The 18443-nt window shown below is 37.1% G+C and overlaps 1 protein-coding gene across 1 annotated transcript in view; it reads right to left on the bottom strand.

Moving 5' to 3' along the window:
* Positions 1-18443, bottom strand: part of VWF (von Willebrand factor) — a gene marked incomplete at its 5' end in the record, with an annotated part of 144879 nt that overhangs the window by 28479 nt on the left and 97957 nt on the right. Inside the window, 8 exon segments of the mRNA XM_079541808.1 lie at positions 116-220; positions 715-789; positions 898-1000; positions 5264-5469; positions 8736-9080; positions 9710-9902; positions 10870-11090; positions 16944-17121. Coding sequence (XP_079397934.1) covers positions 116-220; positions 715-789; positions 898-1000; positions 5264-5469; positions 8736-9080; positions 9710-9902; positions 10870-11090; positions 16944-17121 — 1426 coding nt within the window.

Here is an 18443-nt window from a genome sequence, read left to right as displayed (position 1 = left end):
GGCTCCCAAATAAAACTTTCCACAGGGAAAATGCTGTGAATAAATGTCACTGTCAGTGTTATTTAAATGCAGTGCTCCAACTTTATTCAGTGCTAAATATATATCTACATCTTACCACATGTATAATTTGGTCTGCATTCTCCAGGATTGGTCAGAGCAAGCTGTAGGCCAAACTCACAGTCAGGGACAGGAGGCAAATCACAAGAAACAAGATCACAGACTGAGAAGAGAAATTGATAGTATTTAAAAAACATGCCTGACTAGTAAATCTAGAAAAGCTATATGCATTCAGGTACATTCCCATTATGCTTGTTCCTTACACTCAATTGCTATCCTAAAATCTGATGCAATTTAGTGTTCAGCAGGTCGGTGATCATTTTCAAAAATAGCTTAGGGAACAGTTCAAGTTTATGTTATGAGGACTGAAGTTCTAACACACTTCGTGTTAAAAAAAAAAAAAACAGATCACAAAGAAATGCATACTTGGAAAAAAAAATTTCTAATGTCACTTAGGAAAAAAAAAAAAAAGAAGCTTATCTTATTTCCTTTCTTCGTCTCTTACAGAAGGGCAAAGTCGAGTTTGAAGTTTCCTCAGGCCTTTTTTTTCCACATAGATGATAATTCAGTGGTTTAAAAAAACACTGTGTTGTATAGTTTTGAATGATCAAGTAAAAACACGTACCAAGAAAATTCCAACAGCTTATGAGAACCTACCACACTCATACACAGGGCAGCACTGGTTAGGGTCCCTGCGCAGACGAGGAACTTCACAGGGGCCACACTGCACAGCTGGAGTGAAAATGAAACATCCATAAATTAAGTTTAGATAAGAGCTAAAGCACTAAGTTAACAAAAATCTGTTTGAGACCAATTGTACTCAGAGCTAAACTAACTTACTTTTGATAGTAGTGCAAGGTCGAAGAGTGCAGTTTACTTCTCTGTTGTCAAGGCATGTGCAGATCTTGCAAGGCTCACTGGAGGGAATCCATATTTCCATGTGCTGCAGGAAAAAAAAATTAAAAAACTCAACCAAACAAAAAATTGATTGTTAGAATGAATTGTAATATTATGATCGCTATTATACTAGTATAATATATACTATAATATATATATATATATACATAGTAGTGTATATATATATATATATATATATATATATATATATATATATACTACTATACTAGCAATGGGAATGGATAAGGGTGAGCAAAATTAATGAGGAAAACCAGAAGACTGCATGAGGATTTAATTGGTTGCTCTGTTAATGGTAGGAAACTGAGGAGATGCATAATTCTGAAATAATCGTACTGTACAAGTTTAGCTAAACATGTAAAGAATGTGTGGATGAGATGAGCAATTACTATTTTTTTATGCATAAAAAATGCTCAGATGTTATAAATGCAATCTCAAGCTGTTGTGAAACTAACCGTGGACTCATGGAACTATATGCCATGGTGGGTGCTCAGTGATAATAATAGAAGAAATGATATTTTTTGGAAATACACGAAGTGGCTTCTTTCCCAAATTAGTTGTACTTATATATAAAGAAATAAACAGTATATATTTTTGATTAAGAATCTGTGGTGTCTCACCACCTGATTTCCCATTTATTTGCAGGCTGGAAAAACATTACATAGCAAGTCCAAACCCAAAAGAATCACTCCGATAATGACCACCAGCAGGTAATAAGCATATTAAGAAACTACCAGTGAAGTATATAATTATTCAACTACAGGTCTCTCTCATTAGAGAGAGGAAATCATTGATTTTAAAGATGTAGAGACTTATAAAGGGTTACCTACATTTAAAACCTATGACAATAGGTAGGCATGAATGAAAAGATGGGCTACAGGACAATAAAGTTACTTTGTACGCTCAATCAGGGTTCTGGGTGATAACATGTAGAATCGGCTAGGATGCCATTAAGGAAAAAGGCGTCATCCAGAGAACTCCAAAGTGCATTTTAAAAAACCAGCTTGCTGAAACCCTCAGTAATAAAGAAAGGAAATATACTGTCATCTGTACCTAGCAATATCTATGTGATTTAAACAATTACAGGAATCTGTAAAGACAAGTCAAATGATATTTTACCTTCAAAGGTTGAAAGCATGGCAAGATAAGAGGAGGCATGCCAGAACAAGACGACTGGAGATTTTCCTAAGCTTAGGAACCGAATTGCATAGAGTTAATTAATGCATAAGAAATCTATTTTAGTCAAGGAAAGCTTGCGTTGATGTCTGCTAGAAAAGATCTTCTGCTGAAAGATCTATTCTGCCATAGATTTCAATGGACAAGTTAGAAAGCCCTGAGAAGGCAGCTGGCAGAGAAAGTCTACATTTACAGATGATAATGTGAAAAGCATTTGGATATTTCATGACAGAAAAATCACAACTTGTACTCTAACGTTTTCATCAGCCTCAATTTTCTCAACGTAAATGAGTCTCTTTCTAATACTAGATGAGATGACAAGAGATAGCATGGTGGTAGTAGAGCTCTTACTGGGTATTGGTACTGAGAATCCCATGAGCCCAAGCACTACTCTGGATAGAGAAACGAACAGAGGAAAAGAACATCAGGGGAAAAGAAAGGGGCTAAGAAGATCATAACCTAACAATGGTTTCACTGCCTGAGATGTTGCTCACATGGTTAGTCCTGCAATGGTAGAGATGCAAAAAGCTGAGAGCTGATCCTCCTTTTCCACACAGTAGCTGAAGCTAAATCCAGGTAGAGACTAGAGGTTTGGAGAGTTAAGACCCCATTAAGGGGTATGCAACAACTCATATGAGTTTCAGAACTTGTACATAAACAAGCAGATATCACCACAGTCATTCTCAAAACGTGCTCTGAGCTTTTCTCCATGAGGGCTTGAAACAATTATTTAAACGGAAAATACACCTAACTGCCTGAGGATTTTGGGGCTTAAAGTATATAGCCACGAAGATTTTAATCTATATTTGTAATAACAATTTCACAGAGAATCATAATATTAAAGAAAAGTTCACAGTCTTAGTGGGAGTTGTGAACAATTGATCTATGTTTAGGGTAGGTTGAAATATACACTGAGAGCTATTATTTTTTTCCTTCAACAGAAATAATACGATGAATTGTATTTCCTCTTATTACCAAAACAAACAAACAAACAAAAAAATTTTCTTCAATTTTTACCAGCTTTATTTGCAGTACACAGATACAAATATATTGTATATAAGAGAAAGATTCACAACAGACCTACCATGATTACAGCTACGTGTACGGAGATACTGTAATTTTAAAATAAAAGCTAATACAAGCTACATGTTGAATCCTTGAGAAAGAAAAAAAAAAAAAGAATTAAAACATACTTTTTATTTTGGAAAATGTCATTTGGATAACACAATTGTGGAATAAAACAAATCAGTCTTCCCTTTGCTGACAAAATTAGTGTCTAAGGCCTTTAGAAGTGTAAGGCTTTTAGGTCCCTTTTCTGTGAGGTGGAAAGCCTCAGAATCTCTGTTTTGGAAATGCTCGCTCCAAGGCTGTGCTGCAACAGCACCAGCAGTTGATACTGAGGCACAGAGTTGGGCAGGCAGTACTGGATTTCCCAATGCACAGATGTCCTGACCAGCACAGGGATGCCTGCATGGTATCTTTCACTAAGTGCCCCAGCACCTGTAAAAGGCCGTTACACAAAACATAAACTCATTGAATGGCTTAGGTTGAAAGGGACTTCAAAGGCCATCTAGTTTCAACCTTCCCTTTAAGGACAGTATTTCCAACCACTAGATTAGTTGTGCAGGGCTACACCCAACCTGGCTTTGAATGCCTCCAAGGATGGGCATCCCTAACTTCTTCAGACAATCTGTTCCAGTGCCTCACCACTCACTAAGTAAAGAACGTATTCCCAATGTCTAAATTTTTTTCACTCGATCCCACTGTCTATGTCATTGATAAAGATGTTAAAGTGCACTTGTCCTAGCATGGACCCCCGGGGGACACTGATTATCACCAGCTTCTACCTAAGTTTAGAGCCATTCACTACAATCCTCTGCCTGTGACTTTCTCACTAATTTCTTATCCACTGAAGAGTCTACCCTTCAAATTCATATCTCTCCAATTCAGAAATAATTCAGAATCAAGTGGGACTATGTCAAAGGCTTTGCAGAATTCTACATAGACAACTTCATTTGACCTTCATTGGTCCACCAGTGACCTCACTGAATTGTAGAAGGCCACCCAATTGGTCAGGCACATTTTCAGGTGAAGCTATGCTGGCTTGCTTGGATCACATCTTTGTTTTGTGTGTGCCTTAACATATTTTCCAGGAGGAAATAGACTATAAACACACACACAGAGACTTCTACTTACAGAAAATCTAATAAAAACAAATGTCTTCAACAGTATGCTCGGTGAGCGTGATAAGAGGTAGTGATAAAATTGCAAGAATGTATAATCCATAAAATACTGAAACTAAGACCTTCTTAAAGTCCCATAAAAAAACCTGAAGATTTAATATTTAACCTGGCTGATTCTGATGAAAACTCTGACTGGAGTAACTGTGGGTGAATAGGAAGAGCATTATACTCCCAACAGGGATGTAGGCAGGTGCTTGTGCACCCACTTACATGATACAGCAAGAGAAATTAACAGTCTTTCACTGCAGTGTGGCACTCAGCACTCATAGCACTCATTCCATTCTGAGGTCTGACTTAGCTGAGAAAAGTGGATTTTCTGTGAAAATTAAAATGATTAGTTTCTTCAGAAGAATGATCCCCATCTACACATGTCAAATTACAAAAAAAAAAAAAAAAAAAAAAAAAAGATGGTAGGCTAATAGGACTTTAAGTCATCTTAGTCTGATCTGATGGCTCTATACCAGGCACTGAAAATATTTCAGTAAGCTTTACAAAAACAATACTATGCATGATAAGCAAGTGTTCTGGACTAATGATTTAACTGTCATTATTGGAAAAAACCTGCTGAATGAAAAGTTCATCTTGCTAGAAGCTGGCTTATGCCATTCCTCCTCTCTTCCCTGTAGCCTTCCCTCCATATAGATGTGTTTCTGGATGTGTACAGTCCCAGCTGTGAGTTTTATATCCATACCAGCTAATTTCACACTGGGAAAGCTAATGGGGCTGATGATAATTAGCTGTCTAATTATGATGAGCAGAGCTAGTAAATAAATTGTCCAAAGGGAAAAGTAATTAGGCTTAGAGGACAGATTCACTTGCAAAAGTACAAACCACGACCACTTGTGAAGGCAACATGCAAAGTATACGGTTACCTGATGGTGCGTGCCATCTTCACTGATGCATTGTGTACAAACTTCTTCACCAACACAGCTGTCATTGAAAACCACCTGCCCATTTGGACAGAAGCAGCCCTCTGTGGGATAATCTTTGCAGACACTGAGACTGGTACTATTCTCACAGATCTTTATGCAAGCTTTGTGACAGTGATCATATATCAAATATGCAGGACACTTCATTGCTGGGGAAGACAAAAAAAATTTCTTAGAGATCTAAAATGCAGATTTCCTACTCCCACTTTCTTTAGAATTCTGTTGAGATTTTTTAAAGCCAATATCCTCTGCAGCCATTAACATCTTTGAAAACACATTTTTGGAATAACAGAACCTGCAGTATAAAGTGTTTAAAGGCATATGCTTAAGTTGCAGCCCACAGAAAAATCATGAAGCCACTATTTTTAGACTGCATGAATCAACATAGCACAACTTACACCAATAATGATACAACAGTTTGCATGAGCTGAACATCTTGTGTAACTTTGTTTTCAACACGGGATAATAGACATAAGAATTCAGACCATTTTACATGCACTAGAGAAGCACTGATAACAGCTCAGGGTTAGGACATAACCAGGACAGGCAACAGCACTGAATAAAGAGATTTTGACAACTTGATCAGCAGTAGTGTCCCAAGCAAGTAAAGAAAGCTAATGAACAGAACTGTTTGGTACTACAACACCGAATCTGTTGGATACCTGCATCTTATAAACTGAACTGCCCTAAATGAAGGAAAGTTGCACTCCTCTTACTGAAGTCAATTCATAAAAATTTTGCTGATGACTTCAGAAGAGTTAATTCATCAAAATCATAAAACTAAGCTAATTGATAGCAATTTGAGAAACACATGGGTACTGCTTGCATACTGCGTACATTCTTGTCTGCTTTATTTTTCTCTACATTTCCAATTAAGAAACGTTTCTTATTTTCTAGTTTGTTGCTTTCCAAATATTTATAAAATCTTTTTTAAACTCCTCTAGCAAAAAATGCTGAAATAAAATTACTGAACAAAGGCCTGAGCTCCCAACTCAGCAAGCGTTCTTCAGATACACTGTATATACACGTACATCTCTTAGCTAAAGAAAAAAAAAAAAACAAAAAAAAAACAAAAACCTTTAAAAATAAAGCTTTTTTGTTTCAAAAAACGCTAAATTCAATTATTTCTGGTGTGTTGGAGTATATGGTTGTACTTTACCAGGCACCACAGTCCAGCATGCACAGAGGAACTTGGAAATCACAGTTGTTGAAGGGATCAATCCCTTTACTAAAGGTTTTGGTTGAATTCTGCATAAAATACAAGAAGTTTGTTCGTGTAAAATAGGAAAAAATGCCTGCTTAAAAACTGGTAGTACTAGCTACAAAAACTATTCTGCATATAAAAAAAAAAAAAAAAGATTCCAAAAATTTCTGCAAACAAGGCAACTGCAGTAAGAATTATAGAATTGTTTGTGTTGGAAGCGACCTTTAAAGATCATATATTCCAATGCCTCTGCAATGAACAGGGAAATCTACAGCTAGATCAGAGCCCCATCCTTAAATATCTTCAGGGATGGGGCATCCACCACCTCTCTATGTAATCTGTTCCAGGACTTCACTATACTTACGGTAAGAAAAATATATCCTTATATCGAGTATAAGCAGTGATGGATGCTGCCTGCAATAGTCTCACTTCAGGTCTGATGAGTACCTATCAAAGTACATCCATAGCACCTGTTAGAGTAGCACACCATCTACATATTTATTTGTGTCAACACTCAGGCTTTCATCTTGATTACCTACCAGTAACCCTAGAGCAAAACTAATAAACCTCTGCACAAAATCAGGTTAATTTATTTTAAAATTTAATGTTGATACTCATCAGTGTAGAATCTGGACAGCTCAAAAGCAAAACTAGTGTCAGTGCTATATAGCCTCTAACATAGTTCATGCAATGTAGCATGTAGCTGTGTTTTGCAAACAAATAAAGCTAGTTCTTGAGTGCCCCTGTTCTGAACTGACTCCTAGCCTTGGGGCACATGGGAGTACAGTGCATGTAAGTAGTGTCAAGACATGGGATAAACATCATCAATATCTGGAAAATCATTTGTAAACATTCTTTCATTCTAATGGCACAGTAATAACTAGATGGTTGTAGAAGGCCACCTCAGACACCTCAGACCTCAAACCAAACTAAAATATGTACTGAGATTTTGTGGTATCAGGCGTTCAAGGTGCTAGCTTTTTAATTCCGAAGTAAAAAACATCTGCGAAGAAAAAGGAAGGGAACCAAGGCCAAAAAAAAAAAAAAAAAAAAAAAAAAAGAAAGACTACATGTACCTACAAAAATCAGATGCAAAAAACAACTGGGATATGAAGACACTGTATGCTGGACTTGCTGGGAGGGAAAATGTCTCTCTCTCTAGACAAATATGCATTCCAGGTCCCTTAAATTCCAGAAATGCTGCAAGTGAATATCTAAATGCCTGTAATAATTGCTGCAGATAAAAGCATAATTCTATGAGCATAGAATATGCTACCTCAAGAGTCATTTAATGTACAGGGTTTTTGGCAGATCTTTCATAACAGGGCTTTCAGGAAAGAAAAGAAAAAAAAGGCAATAAAAAAAATCAGAAAACAGGGCAGAATTTCTTAGGTCTATAAGAATTTTGAGAAGTTAGTATACAAAACAACAACTGGATGAGTTTAACACTAGCACCTCCATTAGGCTCTGGGCATTTGCAAGGCCAGCATCCTGCTATACTGTTTTCTTGTAACACTTAAATTCTTCACCTTCAATAAAGAAGTAAAAAAAACACAGAGAGAGGGAGAACGAGATTTGCAAAATAACTTAAAAATAGCTTGGGCAGTATAGATAGCATAATTTGGAAATAAAACACCACAGTTCATAACAATTTCCCAATTTTTTTTAAGTACAGTGGAAGCTTAAAAATCAACCAAAGCCTGAAAGCCTTTGCTCATACAAATATATGCATAAACAAAATTCAGAAAAGTCTAATTTTGTGCAATTGGCACACACACAAAAAAAAAGGTTACAGGCCGGGAAGGAATTCCACCAGCACAGATTATTAGCCTTCCTGCCTGTCTTGCTCAGATCCCGTAATGTCTGTACCAAATCAATTATGTCTGCAAGTAACTGGCAGAATGAGGGCAATTCAAATATGACCCCATGACAGTTCAGTGGCCGCGAAGTCAGATACTATCACGTGGCTGCATTTTTTTCATAAGTTATTCGTCCAGCCTTGCATAAATGCCCTGCATTCATTAGTTAGCATGTTATTAAGAGACACTTTTTCCGTAATATGCAACTTAGTAGATGATGAGCCAGCTACGGATCTTTAATACCACTTACACATGAAAACTTGATCTGCCTCATTACATGATATTCAAAAAGTAATACTGCACTGAATCAGGCAGTTTCTGTACCAGTTTTAGTATATGGAAAACCTCTTACGACAGAACTCAGGTGTTCTCCAGTCTATGCAGATCCCATTTTCTCTGCAGATGTGAGCATAAGAAGTTATCATTTCACAGGCTTCTTCCTCATAGCAGCTGCTCTCTTCACAGGCCTCATAGAACATGTCTGGGGGTATTATCCTGTGGCATGCTGAAAACTGGTCAGAGAGCAGAAGGTGGCAATGACTGGTGGCATGCTCAGAGCACTCATCATCTTCTCTCTGGATTTCACAGTCCTTCCCCTGCTCTTTCACTGTCCATTCTTGAATAAATGCATCACTGTTAGCAGTAACCGTGCCATCACGTAGCATGAAGTCATTGGCATGGTTCTGGTCACACACTCCTAGGAGGGTGAGTAAAAGGAAAAGAAACAGTCTGAGTACAGTCAGCAGTAAAACAAACCTAGAGAAAACAGGCTGAGGACTGAGCTTGTTGGGGCTGCTCAGTAAACTCCAAGGGGAAGATGAATCAATGATATTAGTTACAGCAGTTGAGTAATTGTAATGATCCTGATTTTTTGTTTCTGTAATACAGCAGGCACAGATTATGCCATAGATATCTAACCTGTTGTAGAAGATACCCCAGAATTTAACTCTCCCAGGCAGAAATATTCCCCACAAGCCCTTCACCTGCCCTTCAAACACAGGATGGGACTCACATCACAGTGTGCTCTTGCATATACACAAAAAGCTATATTTAAAACCTCATTAAAAAAAAATGTGGAACAGATGATGTAAAATAAAAGTAAAATATGACAGATGTCTAGTCTTGATCTTTTTAAGGTCTTATTGGGAGTCAATGAGCTATTACACTAATAGTCATAGTAGAAAAAACAATACAGATTAACAGTGTGCCAACAGTGGACTGCGTAGATGAGAGAGTTTGCAAGGCTCAGGACTGCACAAATTTCAGCATTAATAATAGTTCAAATCTGAGTAGCAAGCTGTTAAAGTCACTAACTTTCTAACTTACCACAAAGCCCTTGAGTTTCTGGAGAAAAGCTCTTCGGATTAAGTTTAAGAATAAATTCATTATTTCTTGGAGTAAATGTGAGATTATGGCGAAGATGGGAGAACTTGATTTCGTGCATTATTGCTCCATAGACAGTGACTTCAAACAAACTGCTAGAGTAGGGAATATGAATGCTTTCACCATTAACAGTCACCTGTTTTTAAAAAAGCAAAATGATCATATCAATTGTGACAAGCAGTTAAGATCAATCCAACCTAATCATACTTGAATCACATTTCAACTGAATCTGGTCGTAAGAGTTAATTTTGCATGCTGAAACGTTCCACTGAATCTAAGATTCAGATGCACAGAAATACTTGTCTTACATTTTGTGCATTACATGAACAACTTCTTCAGCATTTTTCCATATGAGTGCATTCCTACAGCACAACAGATACACAGACCAGTGTCCTCATGCCATGAAGCTAAAATGCTGCATTCAGACCCTGAGCACTGTTGTGACACTGGTGAAAATCAAGGCTATCCAGTACCATACCAGACTGATTCAAAGTTTTTTTGTCAATCCTATTTTACTGCATGAGTTAGATGAGATCACCTTTTCAAGTTAGTTGACCAGTACGTCTGAGGAACTCAGAGACTGCAAATGTTTCATACATAATTTGAATACTGAATACAGTATTTGAATTACCTATAAAAGAAATGCAATACGTAACTCATAGCTGGTCTTTCTTCTGAGACTGGTATCCACCAGCAAGCAAGGTCAGATCTGACTCCTTAGCTCTTCAGGTAGCCACAAACTTGCGCAGGTTTTAAAAAATAGGACTGCTCTCCCAGTCACTAATTGATAACATTGCATAGAGGACCTCTAACAACAAAGGAAAATCGGAATATAGAATGTCCTAATTCCTGCCTTTCCTGCAGAAGTATCTGGAAAACAGTCACTCCAGCATAGTGGGGAAAACAACAGGAGAAACAATGACTGGTTTATTATGTGAATGTAGAATACATTAGGAAGTTTTAATGAGGCATTTGCTTAGACAACTAAGAACAGGTTGCAAGGGGAGCAGAAACTGGATAGAGGAAACAAATCTGTCCTCCTAACCTACAACTCCACAGCATGAGCAGAGAATGCACAGATGACTTAATTATCTTTTGCTTACTGTCATATTACTGAAGAGCTGAATGGATACACCACGATGTTTCACTTCAATAGCATCCATACAGTTCATCTTTGGTATAGCTCTGCACGGTCCTTCATGGAGAAGAACTTCAACATCATGTTGTATATCCTGAAACAAGGTGTAGGAGCAATTGCTGGTGAGCTTAAAATTAAGCCCATCAAAAGTGACAATATGTCGAGATGAACTTCCCATACAGACACCTGTAAATCAATAAATAATGACATGTAAACATGCACTTTCTTTCAAATTAGACTATTTCTTCACAATCATTATATGCATGTAAATTTAATAAATCACTTAATCATAATAGCTATTAATCTATAATAAATTATTTATAAAGTATCACCCACACAAATTAGTATTACAAAAATAGAATGAAGCTCCCTCACATTGAATGCGATCTGCTAATAAATTTAATTTGAAAAATAAAAGCAAGGAAAATGCATCTCCTATTTTTAGAAAGGCTGCAATCATATTTGACTAATTTAATTGTGTCATTGTTTTGACATTGCATTTTATTCAGTAAATCGGTTGTTTCAAACATAGTACTATTTCATTTTAAAAAACATGTCATAAAAGGATTCAAAAGGATGTATATATATATATATGCGTGTGTTTTTTTCAGATGGAAAACAGAGGAAAAGAGAGGAGAAATATTGCACACAGGATCACCTAATGGCCAACTGATGGGTTAGTGCTGTAGATATTAGGTTAGAAACGCCATCTTTCTTCACAGAGTGAAGAATAAAGATTATAATACCACGAGTACCTAAACAAGACCCAAACAAAAGGCTCAGTTCTGTTGCTTAAAGACTACAAGGGCATGAAAAGTAGTCACTACTAAGTATGTAGGAAAATGTTACCACTGTTAATAGTGGTATTAAACTCATAAACTCATAAAGTTGAGTTTGTCAGCTGAGAGCAATCTGTTTTGTGTTCCTTGACCTTCAAACTTGATTTCTGTTGTTGTTTAATCCCAACAGAACGCCAAGAACCACTCAGCTGCTTGCTCATTCTCCTCAGGAAGGATAGGGAGACAACTGGAAAGGTAAAAATGAGACAACTCATGGGCTGATATATAAAGACAGTTTACTACATAAAGAAAAAAGCTATATGTACAAGCAAAGCAAGACAAGGAATTCATTCACTACTTTCCACCAGCATGTAAGTGTTCAGCCCCTTCCAGGGCTCATCACATGTAGTACTTTCTTTGGAAGACAGATATCATCACTCTGAAAGTGATTCTATAGCACCTTGGTCATTGTCAGTACATCCTCATTAATCATGACTCTTCACTTAATACACAGATATCTTTCCCATAATCTATGGGCTAAGTCTATAAAATGTCCACTGAGTTCTTTAAGTCCATAATTTAGTTTCTATCTATAATGAAGGTCATCTGGGGTAGGAAAGGTGATGTTCTTTGGCATTACAGGAAATCAAAGCCAGCGAAGGTCAGGTCACTGCTGCACTTATACTGCTTGTTGTGAGGCTCATTCTCTGTTGGTTCAAGTGGTTCCTGCTATAGGACTTCCTATAATGTGCAACTCAGATCATGACTTACAAACATTTAACATTATATCCATCACAATGTCTACCCCCAGCTCCTTTGGACCAGGCTACAGATCATAACATCACAATTCCTACCCTTGCCCCTGGCCTGGCCAGTGGCTAAGACTTTATTTATTAATGAGCCATAGTCTGTTCAGTGATATGCCCTGCTGCAGCAAGAATTTACCTATTGACACTTCGAGGTGTACCTGCTCTGTCATGGCCTTTTCCATTGGTCACAGTCCCCTCAGTGGTCCCTCCAGATGTCCCTTCAGACACCTTCTATTTCTTGGTTTTATCCACAAATACCAATGTTTTGAGGTATTCTGGCACGGCCTTATCAATGGACATGGACACGGACACTGCAAGATGTACCTGCTGTAACACAGACTATTCCCTGGCCACAGATGCTTCAAGATGTGCTTGCTCTGGAATGAGTCTATCTGTGGCCACAGATGCTTTAGGGTGTACATGCTCGATGTGGACTCATCCATAGGTCAACGTCCTCTGACTCAAGTTCAGTCTGGAGTTCCAGCCCGTCCAGAAGAGCAGCACAGAGATGGCAACAATGCCTTATCCATCTGCCAGCCCAGGTTGACGCTGGCAGCTGTTGTAAAAATGTTCACAGGCGCAGCAAAGCAAGATGGTAAAGAGCAAAGCAAAGGGTAGAACCAAAAGCAGCCACTAATAAACCCAGGACTCTAATATACAAGAAGGCAAGAAAGCCCCATGATAACCACAGGAGCCTAAAAATTATGATCTGAACATCTATAACATTTATAAATTTGGTCTAGCAACTCCATACTACAATTAGATAAATCTGTTATCATCTTGAAATCTTAGTGCCCCATGCTAGGTGCGCATCATTCATAATATTTTTTTGGGAACGCAAACATCATCATTCCAGATGCCCTCCCCCTTCCTCCTTCTTGAACCCAGCTTTTATTGCTGAGTATGATACCATGTGACATTCTTTTGTCCAGTCTGGTTCAGCTGTTTTAGTTATGTATCCTCCCAGCTTCTTGAGCATTCTACCCTCTTCCTGCTCAATGGCGGGGCAGTACAAAAAGCTGAAAAATCCTTTGCTCCGTATAAGCACTGCTCTATTGTAATTAAAAACATTGCTGTTGCCACCACTGTTTTCACCCTAAACCCAAAACACAGAAACATATAAACCCCTCTGAAGAAAATTAATTATATCCCAGCCAAAACTATGACAATTTCCCAGGAAAAACAGCTCTGAACTTATAAATATTCTTTTATAAACAGTAGTAAAACAGGTAAACAAGTTAGCAATAAAAAAGATTTCTCAACATTTTTTTATTCTTGAACATCTAAAAATAATTATAGGGATAATGGGAATCCTTTTAAATTTCTCATAAGTATTCTATAGCACAAAATGTATGAATTCCTTGTTCCTTTTAAACACATTCCATGAATACCTAAAAGATATGAATCACACATTGCACATCATGTTGCTGTAATATTTTGAACTAGTTCAACAAGGAAGCAACTTTATGGTGTAACTCCTGTTCCTAATTCTTTCTGTTCACTTTTATGACATAATAAAAACAGATTTCCAAATACTTCTTTGCAAAAGCATTTGCCAATATTCCAGGGATCAGATACAGATACATCAGGTATTTTTGCAAGAGAATTTCCTTTTTTCCCCCTAGATTTATGAAAATAATTAAATAAGAAGAGAAGAAGAAGAAAGAAGAAAAAGAATGGTGATTCAAAATGGGGCATTTCAATTTCTCAGGGTGTGATTTCTTGAGGGACAGGCAGGCAACTGATAGATAAGGTTGATTATACCGCCTTGCCACAAACCTTTAATGTTAAGTGCTTACCATGGTGGAAGCAACCACTGGGTGGCTTGAAACACATGTAGTATCCCATGTTTCCACCCAAAATACCATACTCAGTCTCAAGAAACAAGTCCTATGGCAACACGGCACTCCAGAAAGAATTGAGACAGATAATGGGACTCATTATAAAAATTCTCTCATAAATACTTGGGCCAAAGACCATGGCATTGAGTGGATTTATCATATCCCCTATCGTGCACCAGCTTCTGGTAAAATTGAATGACACAATGGGTTGTTTAAAACTATGTTGCAAGCAATGCATAGTGAAACACTAAAGCAGTAGGAGAAGCATTTGGGAGAAGACACCTGGTTGGTCAAAACTCAAGGATCTATCAGTCACAATGTTCCTACCCAGTCCAGCTTCCTACAAACTGTAGAGGGAGATAATGTAAAGAGCATGTTGGGAAAAGTGGTTTGGGTCTTTCCAGCTTCTGGAAAGGCCAAACCTCTCCAAGGAACTGTGTTTGCTCAGGGACCTGTGTCCATTTGGTGGGTGATACAGAAAAATGGGAATGTTGAATGTGTACCACAAGGGAATTTGATGTCAGGGGAGTACAGTCAGTAATTCCATGTATGTATATGTATGTGTGTGTGTGTTTTTAATGCATGTTAACTATTGTTTGTTTATGCGTATATCAAGTATAATTTAGTGATGTTGAGTAAGGGGTGGAATGTCATATTTTTGTGATGTTTGTTATTGTTGTTGTACATCATAACATCATATAGCACACTGGGAGTTAAAGAGTTAATGCTCCAGTTCCATGGACTGCTGACATTTCCAAGTACCTGGTTCTCAGAAGACAAGAAGAATTACATATTACAGAATACTTTCACTGTTCTGTTTCCATTCTCCATTTAGAGGGAAAGACAAAAATGTTTGCAAGTCATGAGATATTCCTCTGCCGTCTGCAATTTGTGCTCCCTATCCATCTCAGTTTCAGTATTAGATCAAGGCCTTCAGTTTTTTGGACACTCTCTCATTGATTTATTAGCTTCAATTCCAATTATATTGTACTGTATTTTGTTGTCTTGCATTCCAATATCATATGTAGTAAATTAACTTTCTTCCTCAAATTCTTGCATCTCTCCTGTGAAGACAGGCAGAGAAAGTTGGTATTATTTAGTCTAGAGAGGAAAAGGCTCAGGGAAGACCTTATTGTGGCCTTTCAGTACTAAATAGGTACTACAAGAAAGATGGGAAGAAATTCTTGATTAGGGAGTGATGGGACAAGGAGTATCAGTTTTAAACTAAAAAATGGTAGATTTATATCAGAAGTTAGGAAGAAATTCTTCACCATAAGGGTGGTGAATCACTGAAACAAGTACCCCAGAGAACCTGAGGATGCCTGATCCCTGCAAGTGTTCAAGGCCAGGCTTGGATAGCACCCTGGGCAACCTGATCTGGTAGAAGGTTGGAACCAGAAGGGCCTTAGGGTCCCTTCCAAACCAAATCATTGCATAATTATATGAGACTACATTAACAGCAATTTTTACACAATTAAAGTAGAAGAAACAGCTTCTGTTGCTTCACTGTCAAAAAACTGATTGAAATGGCACTGTCTAAATAACTACTACCTCACTCAGTTCCAGTCGACAAAACACACACTGATATGCTCCTGCAGAACAGAGTGCCTAGCCAAACTCCACCAGTAACAACAAAGAAATTCTGACCTCCCAGTAATCTCCCTGCTATCTCATTTGTAAATCTTACAAATTGTTGTGAGTTTTTGATCTATTGCAGATGTTGGCATTAATTACAGTATCAACCTAGTTTCACTAAGTAGTATCACAAGGTGTATCATCTTGGGAAATTAAATTGTGGTCCATTAAATTAATAAAGAGCTACACAAACATTAGCTTCTGTTAAGCAGCAGCAATCTGAAGTGAACTGCAGACCACTTCATAACAACTGACTAATGACACAAATGTCAATTTTAATTTCAAATCATCAGAAATTCTTTAGGAATAAATGATTTTAATGCTAAGAGTAATGTCCTCATATTGGTATTAACACACTTGGGATCAAGAAGATCAGGACAGATACAGTTTCTATAGGTAGATATCATTAAGACTGTGTTTAAAACTCTCTAAAATATTTAAGATGTTTCAGCTAGAATATTTCCTTCTCAATTTATATCAAAATTTATCAATAAATCAAAATCAATAATTTATATCAAAACAACTATGTTGTTTCTGAATAAGACAATGAACTAGGAATTGTTCTTAAAACACCCAGTTCTACAGAGGATATTTTAAGTTGAAATCATGCATTATAAAGAGGAGGTGTATATATTCCAATACATTCTGAGGGTTCTGATTTACTTTGAAAAGTAATCCTGAAACTTGAAATACAAACCCAGTTTTAAGAATTATGTTGAATTATGCACTTCTCTTAGCACCTCAAGGTCAGTGAAATTCAACAAACAGGAGAAATTTAGGCTTTAAACAGGTTGAAAATGCTATAGGAAACACCTCTAGGTTCCATTCTGATATTTTTATAAATTTTAGCTGTAATAGCGTATACAACTGAACTGTAGAAATGCAACCGTATCTTCAGTGAATTCAGCATTACCTTTCTGATAAATATTTCAAGTGATGACAAGGGGAGACATGCATGCAAAAATAGATACTTACATGGACACATCCATCGGCAGCCACAAGTCTCTTCAACCTTAACAGCCGGAAGATTGCTGTGACACACAGGTTTTGGCATCCTCTCACAATTAATTTGGTGAGTCTCCAAAACTGTGTAATCACCTGGGAAGCACGTCACAGTGTGGCACTGATCTAGTAATGTCCATTTGTCACCGGGCTAGATAAAGAGATGTTAATATTTAACTATTGAAAAGAACATCACTGGGAGCTTGAGGAATGTTGAAGGGAGAAAAATGCAAAATTTGCCTTCTACCACACTGCAATTTATAATCTCCATCTAGCTCACAAAATAACAGCTATAGAAATGCTACTCAAATAAGCTTTGAATCACTAAATAATAGAATGAATGTATTAAGGACTTTATGAGCAAGAGAAAGTTAAATGTAGCACCACTGCAGGAAATAGACTTTTGAAATTCCAAGCAAAATACAATAATCTAGAATAGGAGGCATTTTGCCATAACAGAATGAATTATCTGGTACTACATCTATTTTTAGTTTAACCATCCTATAACCATCCTGTATCTTTGAGCTACTACATACCATCAGGTCTAAAAGAGAACTGTCAGATTTGCATCCACAACAACACACATTAAATATGACTTGAATGACTGTGTAGGCTTCTTATGTTTCAGGATTTGGGAAGGGAAGTTGGCCTGAAAGTGACTTGATACTTTTCAGGCTTGTGAACCTAGAGGGTGCTGTGAGACAGAAATGTAAGGAACTTTAAGTATGGAAAAAAAAATATTTATAGCAAATTGAATGTTTTTTGTTTTTTTTTAAATTATGATGCCTTTGCCTACAACTCAGTGAAAGTAGGGCACCTGGAAGGTTACATATACAGCTGTGCAAGACTGGCAAAGGATTCTCTGGCTTCTATATGTATTTAATTTCTTTTTTCTTATTTCAATCCTTCATAGTACATCAACTGAAAAACATCTAAGATCTGGACTCCTTGTCCAGCAAAGCACACCACATTAAAATGAAAATATCAATTGAGGGATCCAAACAAAATCAAGAATTTTAGTGCAGACAAAAACTCAGGGGTTTCAAAGAGAAAAAGATCCTAAATCACAATTAATGTGAAATCACAGAAGTAAAAGTAGAATAGAAGGAAAGCAAAACCTCAATAGGTAAGTAGAAATCTACTGAAAAGATATGGGCCAGAGGAAGACTCAGACTTCCTCTTTGAGGGAGCTCTGAACATGTGGACATAGATATACACACTCTTTCTATTACTGTGGATCCACAGAAAACAGTCATGTGCCTGGACTGGATTTATCATTTGCCAGCTTTTAATTAAGTCAAGGTTTTTGCTGGTTGGTTGTTTTTCTCTAAACTTAATACTGAGCAATACTAGAAAAGTTTTGTTATGGCAACCACTAGTTTAGGTATGTGATTACTATTGCTAGAAATCATAGAATCAGAATCATTACAGTTGGAAAGACTACTAGAACCATCTAGATTTAACTGCTAATCC

Source organism: Tetrao urogallus, assembly GCF_951394365.1.
Source record: "Tetrao urogallus genome assembly, chromosome: 1".
NCBI lineage: Eukaryota > Metazoa > Chordata > Aves > Galliformes > Phasianidae > Tetrao > Tetrao urogallus.
This window is presented reverse-complemented; position numbering and strand designations above follow the sequence as displayed.